This window comes from Sarcophilus harrisii, chromosome 2 (genome assembly GCF_902635505.1).
Source record: "Sarcophilus harrisii chromosome 2, mSarHar1.11, whole genome shotgun sequence".
Lineage (NCBI taxonomy): Eukaryota > Metazoa > Chordata > Mammalia > Dasyuromorphia > Dasyuridae > Sarcophilus > Sarcophilus harrisii.
The window spans coordinates 247801945-247813999 of NC_045427.1; the positions used below are offsets into that span (position 1 = coordinate 247801945).

Sequence of the window (12055 nt, forward strand, 5' to 3'; positions counted from 1 at the left end):
TATAGCCTTAAACCATACCTTACTTGTGACTTGAGACTTAATATAATAAATAGAGCTATAGCTAAAAAACTTGCAGGTGTCCCGTTTCCTACCACCTTTTATTATCATTAAAATCTCTTTTAAAGGCATTTTGTTTTCTTTCTGGATTAGAATTCCACACAGAATGTGTAATCGGGGTGGGGGCTTCTGCATCAAGGTATTTAAATCTTGTGTTTTGCAGTTTCAACTTTGCACTCCATTTACTGATAAACACCTCGTCGGGTGACCTTTTCTCACAAGATTGCAATAAACCCCTTTGTGCGCTTTCTTCCTCGGTCTGTTAATATTGACACTGGACAGATTAGAGGCAGATGGACCTGCTGATTAGAAGCTGCACCCTGCAGCATCAGAGAAGTGAGCTTGTTTAGTCATGTCTGACCCTGACCCTATTTGGGGTTTTCTTGGTAGTAGTTTGCCATTTCCTTCTCCAGCTCACTTTGCAGGTGAGGAAAGTGAGTCAGCCAGAGTGAAGTGACTTGGGGGGGGGGGGGGGGGGGGGGGGGGGGGGGGGGGGGGGGGGGGGGGGGGGGGGGGGGGGGGGGAGAGGGTGGATTTGAATTCAGATCCTTCTGGCTCGGGGCCCAGCTCTAGGTACCGTGCCACCTGGCTGCAAAGGGGAAACAGGCTGTGGCAAGATGAGTTATAGGAGAGGCCTGGGGGAAAGAGAGAGCACATTCAGGATGACAGAATGGGAACGGCCCCAGAGACGTGAGTAAATTGCACGACAAAAATGTCCTCTACTCCCCTTGTTGACGGGCTGGCCATTCTGGGCCGGTGTTAGACCTCAACAAGGCCGAAGTGTCATTCTAGACTAGACAAAGGTGCAAGCCACAGAGTACATAAGCTTCTGCTGTGTCTATTCTCCCCTCCCTCCCGCCTCCGAGGCACAGCACAGCACAGCACCCGGGCGGCGCGTAAAAGGAGCTTCAAGTCACTGCTGTTTTTATTCATTCATCCCTAGGCCTCTAGTAAGGCTTCCGTGGTGGGAGAGGTTTTTAAGAGAGGCAAAAGGGCCCGAAGAAAGGCCCCCTCTGGATACTGACTTCCTCCTCGCTATCATTAAAGGGCCACGCTTGAATAGCCTCTCAGGGGTCTGTGAAGGTTGGCCCCCGCCCGCTCGCTTCTCCCACGCAGCAGATCTCCCAGAAGTCCGAGCCCCACCCCCAGTAACCGCGCCGGGGTACGCCGAGGCGAGCAGAACCCGCCCCCGCTGGCCTAGAGGCCCCTCCCGCTCGGAGATCAAGGATTGGCCCTGCCTCCCTGCCCCGCCCTTCCCCGTAATCCCCGCCCCTTTCGTTACGAAACAGGCCCCGAATCTCCCACCCGCCTAGCAAATTTTTCCTCGGGTCACGAAAGAGCTGGAAGCATCCATAGGATGGACCAGGGAGAACTGGAAGGAGGGCGAGGGCAAAGGGGAGGTGTGACCTTGGTGGAATGGCTTCTGGGAAAGCGAGTCTGCATGCGCGGAGGCAGCTGGGGAATGAAGTCTCAGTCCCGGCGACTTCGGCGCGGGTCACGCCGCTCTTCCTGCGCACGCGCAGAGAGACTGGGGCAGAGCGTACCTGTTCTGAGGGGATGCAAGGCTGGCGTTTAGCCCGTGGGGGCGGGGCGAAGCTGGGAAGATTGTCGGTGTGTGGGGGCATCTTCCCCCCCCCCCCGGCCGAATTCTCTAAGTGTAAACCCCCAAACTGAGAGTGAATTTTCGGACCCCCGTCTTGCAGCCCCGGGCGGCTCCAGGACACACAGCCCGGGGCTGTCCTTTCTCCTCCGCCCCTCTGTCTCGTTCCTGGGCAGACTCCCTCCCGGTCCTAGAATAGTGTGCCTGGTTCTGGGGCTGACCCTCAGCCTTCGGAGGGAGGCATTTTTCCCCAGTTCCTTCTCCCTCACCTCCTGAGGAAGACTTGCATTCGCAGCTTAAACGGACTTTAAGGCGTTTAAAGGGACTAGCGAGTCCCTGATCCGACAGGGGCTGTCCCCTCTGACCCTGACTGACCCGGACCCGACTCCTCCTCCCCCACCCCTTTGGGCCTGATCTCTTGACCCTAAGACCAAGTCTGGGGCTGATCCCCCTGACCCAGGCCTTTCCTAGAGATGGCCCCTCTTACTAGAGAACTGGTCTGCGGGGACTATCTAGTCTGTGGGGGTCCTCCCTGCTTAGACTGGATGGATTTTCTAGCGCCGTCTTGTCTTCCTCCAAACCAAGAGGGGAGACCTCCTGGGGAGAAAAGCTTGCCAGGGTTCCAGAAGGCTGCGCCTGTCCCGAGCCATCTTCCTGGCCAGAGGCTGTGCTCTGTGATTCCTAAGGAAGGCCCTCATTTCCTTGCGTCTGGCTCCTTCCCTTCTTTGCCTTCTCCCCCTCCGTTCTTGTCCTTCCGGCTCTCCTCCCGAGAGAGCCTCTCCCATCCTTGTCTAGCTGGCTAAGCCTCATTCATTTGTCTCCTCCACCTAGAGGAGTTACCTGGGTGGGCTCCAGGGTCAGCGACTGACAGAGAATGGCATGTGTGGGAGGGGCTGGGGAGGCCAGAGGTGAGCCAGCGCTGCGGGTCGCCAGAGACCTCGGACTTGAAGGCAGGAAAGCCCTTTGGGGCTGAACCCACTTTACCTGGCACTGGCATAGGGAGACGCTCCTGATCCCCAAAGGACAGCTTGGGAGTAAGGGCTGGCAAAACCGAAGAGGAAAAGGACCTCTCTTGGGGCTGGTATTCTGAAGCCACCTCTGAGCCCCCCAGCTCTTCCCGAGATTCCTGCCCCCACTGGGCTTCCTCAGCTCCACCCTAGGCCAACCCCTCCCAGGACCTCCCCCGCCCTCCCCCAGAGGAAAAAGGAGGAGGCCCGAGGAGTTCAGCTCAGCAGACACCTATCCTGGTCCCAGAGTGTCACAGGGACAGGACCAACACCAAACACTTGCCTGTTTCAGCAGAAGGTAGGTTCATGAGCTTGTCTATGTTTGCCCTCCCTGGGACGCAGGCCAGGTGCTCGGGGCATCCCTGGGGTTGCTAAGCTCTGGGAAGCAGGTGGCTGTTTTCTCTCTCTCTAGAACATTTCTGCTCTGGGTGAATGGCTGAGGATATGGGGACACTGGGACTGGAGAAATTTCAGGTCAAGAATGAGCTTTGCCTTGGCAGCTGGAAACTCCTCTCTGTGTGGACCCCCCCCTGCCTGGGGCGCAGGAAGGAGGGGGAACCGAGGATCTCTAGTGAGGAACCAGATGCTCAGTTCGCCGACTGTCCGTGCAGGATTTCATCCCATTTCTAGTTGATCCATTCCCCAGATTCCTAGCTCTCATCTCTGACTTTCCTTTAGAACCTTGCTCCATAGAAGTAGAGCAAAGATTGAAGTTTTGGGGCTTCTATTTTCTAATTCATACATTGTCTCATTTGCATTTGCATACTGCCCTACTCACATATCCTGCTCTGTCATACAAGCTGTCACGCTCTCACACTTATGTTGTCCAAATTTAACATATGTTCATATTACAACCATACACATGGCTACATGCATTCACTTGTATACTCAGATTCTTACATGATCTGTCTTACAAAGCTGAATGGTTCTACTGGAAGAGCTAAGTCTGTGGTTGGGGCTGGGACCGCTTGGTGAGCGATTTGGATCCTTTTAGGTCTGTCCCTAGCACTGAGAAGCTCTGGTCTGGCTGCCCTTCCCCCCCGCCTCTATACTGGGTAAATATTTGTGTCCTTCCTCAGCAGGGGCAGATCAAACTCCTCCCTTCCTCCCTCCCTCCTTCCCTGCCAATTCCCAGCAGCTCCATGGACCCCCTTGAATCTGTGGTGAAGAACCCATACACCAGCATTAACATCCCCCGAGCCCACCTTCGCCCAGACCTAGAGCAGCAGCTGGAACAGAGCCAGGACACTGCATACCCTGGGGCCAGACCTAGCCCCGTACCCGCTTACTCCCCGCCAGGGGGTGGGTGGACCCAGGAAGAAGCCAAAGGAGGGTCTCAAACTCAGACCCAAGCGCCTTGGCAACAGCCAGGGAATCCTTACTCCGGCCCCCAGCAGACAGCAGGGGCCACAGAGCCAGCTTACACTACAGTCCCACCCGTACGGCGAGGGGACGACATCGCCCACCACTGCTGCTGCTGCCCCTGTTGCCAGTGTTGCCGCTGCCCCCGCTGCTGCCGTTGCCACCGGTGTTGCTGTGTAGTCTCCTAGCTCTGAACACCTACTCCAGAGGAACCCACACCGAAGGAGCCCCCGGCCACAATGCAGCCGGGTTTGTTGTCATTTGGGGATAAGAGGCACATATCCCTCTGGATGGCTCCCTCTTGGATGGCATCTAGTCACCTCTAGCCAAAGGAACTGGAGCTCAGGACAGAGGCCAAAATCATTAGGACTGAATGTATTTCAAATCTTCCTATCTTCCTTCCCAAGTCATCAATCATGACAGAACAGAGGCCTGGGCAGAATCAGGAGCCCAGGAATCGCAGAATTTCTGAACACAAATGAACCAAAGAGATCATAGAGTCCAACTTGTACCTGAACAGGATCCTGTGATGCCCTTGATAAATGGGTATATAATCACTACTCAAAAATTGCCAGTGGCCAGAAGCTCACTACCTGCTACAGGAGCCCATTCTGCCTTTAACTGAGACTGCTTATTCAAAAGTTTTCCCTTATGTTGAATGGACATATATATCTTGCTATAAATTCCATGCATTGATTTTAATTCTATCCTTTGGACCAAGTCAAAAACCAAGTAAATTCCTCTTCCCCATCACAACTCTTCAGATAGTTGAAGGCATCTATCATGTCTCTCCAGGATTATTCTTCGCTTCTCCGTGGTAAACATACCTTGTTACTTGGACTGTTCATAGTATATCATGGTTTCTAGGCCAGGCTGCCTCCTCCAACTTGTTAATATCCTGTCTAAAATGTGATACCTAAACATGAATAACATTGTTATAAGATTTTTATATGAGTCCAGGAGTGGGGGATTTATTGTGAGTAGTTTGTTGGAGAGGGATGTTAGGGAATCAGAAAACAAGATTAGGAGAGGAAATATTTCTACTTAAAATGGAGGGAAATATTCAAATCTCTCTTCAGAATTATGGCAGCCTAACCCTGTGCGTATTGAAAGCCTCACAGGTCTAGAGCAAGCCATCAGCCCTGGTGATACCCATTACCACCCTTTATTTACCCATTAGAATCCTGAACCAGTGATGAGGTTCAATGGGAATGATTCCTGTCCTCACATGGCTCAACTTGAGTCCAATCAATTCATACCCCACCTCCCCTGGGACTAAGGCAGCTACATCAATGACCAACCAGTGGACTTCTCACTTCAGCAGTTACCCCTGTTGTTCCCTTGACAATAAACCTAAATAATTTGTTCAGCTCTGTCTTCAGCACTGCTTTGCTGTGATTATCCAGAGACCATATAAAGCTTGGAAGGGCTGGGTTTGGGGTCTAGTGTCTGGAAAGGTTTACTTGAAGTTTAGAAACTTGTAAGAATTGGGTCTATGGCCAGAGAGGAAGGGATTCTTGGGTTTGAGAAATATAGCTCACATTTGCATAGCACTTTAAAGCTTGCAATGGGCTTGTTGCATTACCACCCTGTAAAGTAAAACAGTTATTTCCATTTTAAAGGTAAGAAAACTGACACTTTGAGGCATTGTGACTAGCCCACATTGTTAGTATCTGAGCTGAAAATCAAACCCCTTTTTCCTGATTCTAAGTCCCACATTCACCACACAATCACATTCCCCTATGCCTACCCTTCAGTCTTGTTTCCCCTTTGCCTAGGGCTAGACCAGCCTTAACCTAGAGGCAGACTGAGGAGATGATCAATATTCTGCCTCATGTGTTGAGGCAGCAATTCAGCCACCACTTCTCTCCTATAGCTGCCTGGGTAGTAGATGCTTTGAGGAGGAACCCTGTCCATATCCATCTCCCCTTCTCCCCAGGTCTCTGTCCTGACCCCTGTGATTATACTACCTTTAGCCAAACCTCATGACCTGTCTCTCAGCCTTGGTCTCAGTAATGAAGAGGGAGTGGCGGTTACACAAAACTAAGCTCCCTACTACCCATCTACCATGAAGAAGTAGTGGGACAATGTCTAAAATCTGGCATATGAATGTGGACGAAGAACACTCGCATGGAGAGACAGACTCACAAGGGAGAAATAAGACAGTACAGACCAGAGGCCTCCCAGAACATAGGTCAGTCTTGGAAGATTTTTGAGGGAGCTGAGTTTTGGAAAGAAGCTTTCACATTAAGGTCATGAGGTTTTGAAGTTTCCTAGTGGTGAGGAAGAACAGGATTAGTGAGCAAAGGTTGAAGGACTGAAGGTGCAGAAGCCAGAGTAGCGCCTGGCTAGGTCAGTGATTCATCTTGTAAATCCTCAGCCTGGGTGGGGAAGGATTTCTCAGTTTCCACCGAAACCTTGGTTTCCTCTGACTCTATAGTCAAGTGGTCCCACCTACTCCTCAGCATGTCCTTGCCCCACCTATTATTACCAGGCCGGGCTTCAGGCCCTCTCTAGTTCCCACCCTCATTCCTTCCATTCCTACCAGAGTGGGTCCTAGGTACTTTGAAAGGTTGAAAGAAACCTTAGACATCATCAGATTGAATCCTCATTTTACAGACAGAGAACCTGAGGCCTGAGAAAAGTGAAATGAAATGTTGGTGGCAGAACCCAGATTTTTTTTTTTTCTCAATAGTATTTTATCTTTCCAAACACATGTGGCAGCTAGGTGGCGCAGTAGATAGAGACCAACCCTAAAGTCAGGAGGACTTGGGTTCAAATTTGACCTCAGACACTTAACAGTTTCTAGCTGTGTGACCCTAGGCAAGTCACTTAACCCCAAATGCCTCAGCAAAAAAACAAACAAACAAACAACAACAAAAAAAACAAACAAACCAGAAAACAGAAAACAAACACATGAAGAGATAGCCTTCAGTATCCATTCCTGATATTCCTGAAAAGCTTTATCCTCCAAATTTTTCTTTCTCCTTTCCTTCTTCCCTCCTCCCAAGACAGCAAGCAATCCAACATAGGTTAAATATGCACAATCCCTTTAAACATTTTCACATTTGTCACATTGTGCAAGAAAATTAAACCAAAAGGGGGAAAAACACAAGAAATAAAAACTAAACAAATAAAAAATAACCCAGATTTTTAGAATTTCAAATTCAGTATTTTTCCTAGGGAAGGTATTCCTAGTGCATCCATGACCCCCAATAGAAGAATTACCAAATCACCCCTGTGGGGTTGTTACAAATGTTGTCATTACTCAGAAACATGAAGAGATGCAGGAGATTATGGTTCTTCTGAGAGGTCACTCATGTGAAACATTACGAGGACAGTTTAGGATTGAATTTTGAACAGAGTACAGTGACTGTCAGGGGAGGAAAGGAATCGTGAAATCTCCCTTGACTCCTGCATGGTGGTGGATCTCGAACTGCATCTTAAAGGGGAAAAGGCAGAGGCAGAGAGGAAAGTGAACAAATGGAGAAAAAGTGCTGGGTTTGAAGTCAGGAAGACCTGAGTTCAAAGTCTGCCTTAGATGTTTGTCTGTATGACCCTGGGCAAGGCACTTCACCCTGTTTGCCTCAGTTTCCTCATCTATAAAATGAGCTGGAGAAGGAAATGGCAAACCACCCCAGTATTTCTACCAAGAAAACCATTGGTGCACTGTGTGTACTGGTCATAAGGGGTCATAAGAGTCAGATATGACTGAACAACAGCTATGTGCCAGGTACTGTGCTAAGTATCTCATTTAATCCTCACAGCAATGCTAGGAAAGAATTTATTATTCCCATTTTACAGATGAGGCAAACAGGTTATGTTTGCCCAGAGTGACACAGCTAGTCCCTGTTTGAGACTGGATTTAAACTCAAGTCTTCTTGGCTCCAGGACCAGCACTCTTTCCATTGTTTAGGACTGCAGGGTGCATTAGGGCAACACTGAGAGATGAGACTGAGTTTGGAGCCAGATCATAAAAGGCCTTGAATGCCAGACCCGTGAGTTTGGACTTTGTCCTGTGAGCAGCATAAGCAAACGCTTACATTTCCTGAATAGGAACACGGTGGAAGTAAGATTTGAGAACAATGAGTCTGACAGGACACTCAGGACAGACTGGTCTCTCCACATCTAGCAGCCCTCAGGAAGCAATCCCTGCCCAGAGGTGGCCGGTATATGTGAGGGCTCGCTGTGTAAGACCCAAGTGTGAGGAGCCTGGAAGAGACTCGCCAACACTATCAGCAAAGTACTGCCTGTTTGTGCCCCCACACACGCTGGCACTGTGGGTGCCCCTTTCCCACCTGCCTCGCCCGATTGCCCATGGCCCACTTAACCACCTTCCTAGGCAGGAACTCCCTCCTCACCCAAGCCCAGCCTGGAACAGTAGCAGCCCCACCCAGACTGAGCCACAAGAACTAGTCAGACCAGTTTGGGGAGAGTTTTGGGGGCAGGTCGAGGGAGAAAAATTGAGGTGGGGGGGACAAGGAAGGGGAGGCTGCCCTCCCCCTTCACTTTCTGCCAGATTCAGAGCAAATTTGGCTCAAAGCAACTCTTCAGTTCCCACTACAGAAACTTGAGTTAAATTGAACCTGCCCCTACTCCTATGCCAGCTGCTCCTGGAACACAAGCACCGTATATGATCTGAGAAAGGAATGGCCAAGATCAGGGGCAGGGTCCCATCCAGAACTGACTCACGGTCACAGGCCAAGAAGCTGTGCCGGGTATTGCTAAGAATCAGAAGTAGATTCAAGTTCTATCTCTAACATTGGTTATGTGATCATAAGCAAGTGACTTTAACCTTTCTGAGCTTGTTTCCTCATCTGTGAAATGGGTACAATGTCTATCCCAGTCATTTCATGCAGCTCTTGTGAAGAAAATGCTGTGTAAATATTAGCTACTACTATTAATTACTCCCTGACCATGTCCATACATTAAGGGGACATGTCCAGGTCAGATTCAGCTTTTAACATGGTCCTCCATGATCCTTCCTCATGCTCCACATCCAACTTATGTCTGTTCTGGTGTCTTCCCCATTACAACCCTGCAGTTCACAAGCTTCCCCACCCCTACGTCGTGGAGTGATAAATGGAAGTTCAGTTGGTTGTTTTTCCCTGTTCAGGGGAACACGCAGAGGTGGGCCAGCGGAGGGCCCTAAGGCTCCTTATCTCTCGCAAGGCCATGTGTCTGGAAGCTGTGGTGGGAGATCTCATTGCAGGGCTTTTGTGACTGAAAGCGGAGCTGGCTCATCCTGAGCTCCTGGGTGGTAATGTGAGCCCCCACTGGGGGAGGGGGAGCCCTGAGCACCTTGAGTACCCATCAGACTCCCTGGGATCTGGCCCTGGGGGCAGACACATGCAGAAGCACCAGATCCAGACCAGTGGTCAGGGAGCAGGTAAGAGCTGGCAGGAGGACTGGGGCAGGAGGACAGGGAAAGCAGGAGGGAGAGGGGGAAAGAGCTGGGAGCAGGTGTCTGGGAGAGAAGCAGTAGGAGAGGGAGAGGAGCAGGGAGATTCCGAAGTTGGGCCTGCAGTCAGGAATGATCTGGTACTACAGCAATGCTATCAGCTTTGGTCCTGGGGTGGGGGGATGGGGAAAAGATTGATGTGGATCTATTCTAGATCCTAGATTCTAGATTCTAGATCTATTCCCCAATCCCTGGTCAGCTTTGTAAACACCCAGGACTAGAGAACTGAACTTCTGGGAACTCAGTGAATACACCAAAGTAATAGATGATCCAAAAAGTTTGTCTCTCAAATGGACATGAGTAGATTGCCAGATAGATAAATCTCCTCTGCCCCAGCTCCCTTGCAGGCAAACCCCAATGCAAGGAGATGGCTTCAGGGACCAGAGACCCCAAGCCTCAGCTGGAGGTGAAGCCACCAGAGCCAGAGAGACAAATCTTCCCTCAGACATCTCTCTTGGGCAAAATCCACGGGCCTGAGGAGACAAAGGAGACTAAGGACCTGGAAGATTGAGTCCTTCAGGAACTAGCTGAAGGCGATAGAGAAAGTCCCAGGACCCCGTGGGCCAGGCAGGAGATAAGCCTTTGATTTGTAAAGTTCTTGACTCTTGAGATCCAGGAAGCATAAGACAAAGGTAGATTCTTTAGTTTGGGCCTAGGAGGAGCTTCTTGGAGGAGGAAGCTTGTTGTATCAGGCTATAACTAGCAGTTCTGATGTCTGGGGCAAAGTGACTAGGAAAACTTTGGGGTACAAGGGCCCAGAGCAGGCAGATAGAGACTTCCGGACAGTATCAGGCCATTATTATCCAGGCCACTGACTGCCTCCACCTCAGGATACCACTGCCATATCCCACCTCAGTCAAGGCTCACGGATCTTCATGGAACATGGTACATGCTCTATGTGCCATGGAACAAAGGCTGTGAGGGAACAGAAGGAAAGTGCAGTCCTACTTGTCTCCACACTGTGGCCTAGACACCAACCACTGCGAGAGGAGTGGAATGGGACCACTGGGGGTCCCTGCACCTAGTGAGAGAGTGCAGGTGGTGGCTATACTGCCTGTCATGGGCCCAGCAACGAACCATGAGATAAAGGAGAGGGGCGAAAGGAGAAAGGGGCTAGGTTCTACTCTGGGTGTTAAATGCCAGTCATCCTGCCTCAGAGTCTCTTGTTGATTTCCCACAAGGTTCTGGGGGGTCTGAACAGGGGAGAGGAAGGAGCCAGGGGAAAACAGATTCCTGAGATTTAATGTTAGTTCAGCATTTGGGAGAGTCACATTCAGAGTCTAGGGGGTCTCTAGAGTGAATGTCAGGGTGAAGAGTGGGGATTTTGCCAAAGGTGAGAAAGAGTCTCCATAAGGACTCTTTGATAGATCATTGGTGAATGATACTATACCTGAGAAGTTTATTGTCTCCCTAATCAGACTGAATGTCAAAAGGCAGGGACTGTGTTTTTGGTGGCTCCCATTGGCCTTAACACAGAAATCAACAGAAACTGGGTTTTTTTTTTAAAGATGTGTTGATTTTATCGATTTGACCTGGAGACAGAAAAGTCTGGTTTAGTGGGAAAGGAGGTAGAATGTTCAAAAAACACATGGCAGATCAGTCATCTCCCAAAATCTCCAATGGAGATCTCAACTCAGCAAAAGTTTTTGAACCTAGCTCTCATTCTCAACGTTGATAAATTCTCCTGAGGACAGGAACTGAGGTGATCACTAGGATTATAGTCCCTTAAGGACCAACCAGGAGGATGTCTCTGTTCATATAATCCTTCATTCTACCTTTCCTACCCTCCCTGTACTCCAACAAAGTACCTTTAGAGCATCTTTTTGGGGAGTCCCATAACTATTCCCTCTCCAAACTCTTCCCCAGTTCTCTGATCCCCATTTTGGCTATTCCTGAAATTTTCACTCCTCACTCTTCCAAGAGTGAAAAGAGAGGAGTGGATAACTTTCTTTGTCTCTATATAATTTGTAAATAAAATGTTTGTGGTTCCTCATCTAAGCTCTCTGTGTGTTAGTTGCTGTGCCTCTGTGTGTGTATGTGCATGTGCATGTTCTGTGCATGTATGTTCATGGGATCAAGTGTTAGAAGTGTGAGGGGCCTTAATGATCATCAAGGCCAGGGGCACTCCAAGGGTGTCAGAGCTGGTATTCAAACCCACATCCTCTGATAACAGGGCCAATGTTCCCGCCCTATGTTTTCCAGATGTCAGCGTGCCCTAAACATAAGAAGTGTTGCATGGTTCTAAACCCTGTCAAATGGATCAACAGCAGAAATGGATATGTTGTGGGTTTTTTTTTTTTAATCAACAGAAATATCATTAATGAAGGCCCATTGCCATCTGTTTTACCATTGCATCCTAAGGACCATCTGACTTACTGCTGAATCCTCCTGTGTGTGTTGTCTCCCACTATTAGAATGTAAATTCTGTTAGAACAGGGACTGTCTTGCTTCTCTTTTTGTGTCCCCAATAAGTGTTTAATAGAGGCTTTTTTCATTCATTCATCTATCCATCCAGTCATTCACTGCAGTTAGAATACCAGACTTGGGAATTAGGAATATCTGTCTTCA

General features: G+C 49.5%; 2 protein-coding genes across 3 annotated transcripts in view; both read left to right on the forward strand.

The window, feature by feature from the left end:
- The first annotated feature begins 2878 nt into the window (after window positions 1-2878).
- Window positions 2879-5395, forward strand: CYSRT1 (cysteine rich tail 1). Of its 2 annotated transcripts, none has more exons than XM_012539618.3 (2): window positions 2879-2962; window positions 3744-5395. In XM_012539618.3, the coding sequence occupies exon 2, from the start codon at window positions 3807-3809 to the stop codon at window positions 4212-4214; it is 408 nt and encodes a 135-aa protein (XP_012395072.1). In that variant the 5' UTR covers window positions 2879-2962; window positions 3744-3806; the 3' UTR covers window positions 4215-5395. The 2 variants fall into 2 exon arrangements, with proteins under 2 accessions (XP_012395072.1, XP_031807772.1); XM_031951912.1 differs by having other exon boundaries at window positions 2908-2962; window positions 3800-5395.
- The window catches only part of SLC34A3 (solute carrier family 34 member 3), a 37000-nt gene continuing 27824 nt past the window's right edge, over window positions 2880-12055 (forward strand). The window contains exon 1 of the mRNA XM_023494409.2: window positions 2880-2962. The gene's annotated coding sequence lies outside the window, so the exon portion shown is untranslated. The remainder of the gene's footprint in view (window positions 2963-12055) is intronic.

What these genes read in the sequence shown, in the direction of transcription:
- CYSRT1 (XM_012539618.3), top strand. Translation starts at nt 3,807, where the DNA reads ATGGACCCCCTTGAATCTGTGGTGAAGAACCCATACACCAGCATTAAC.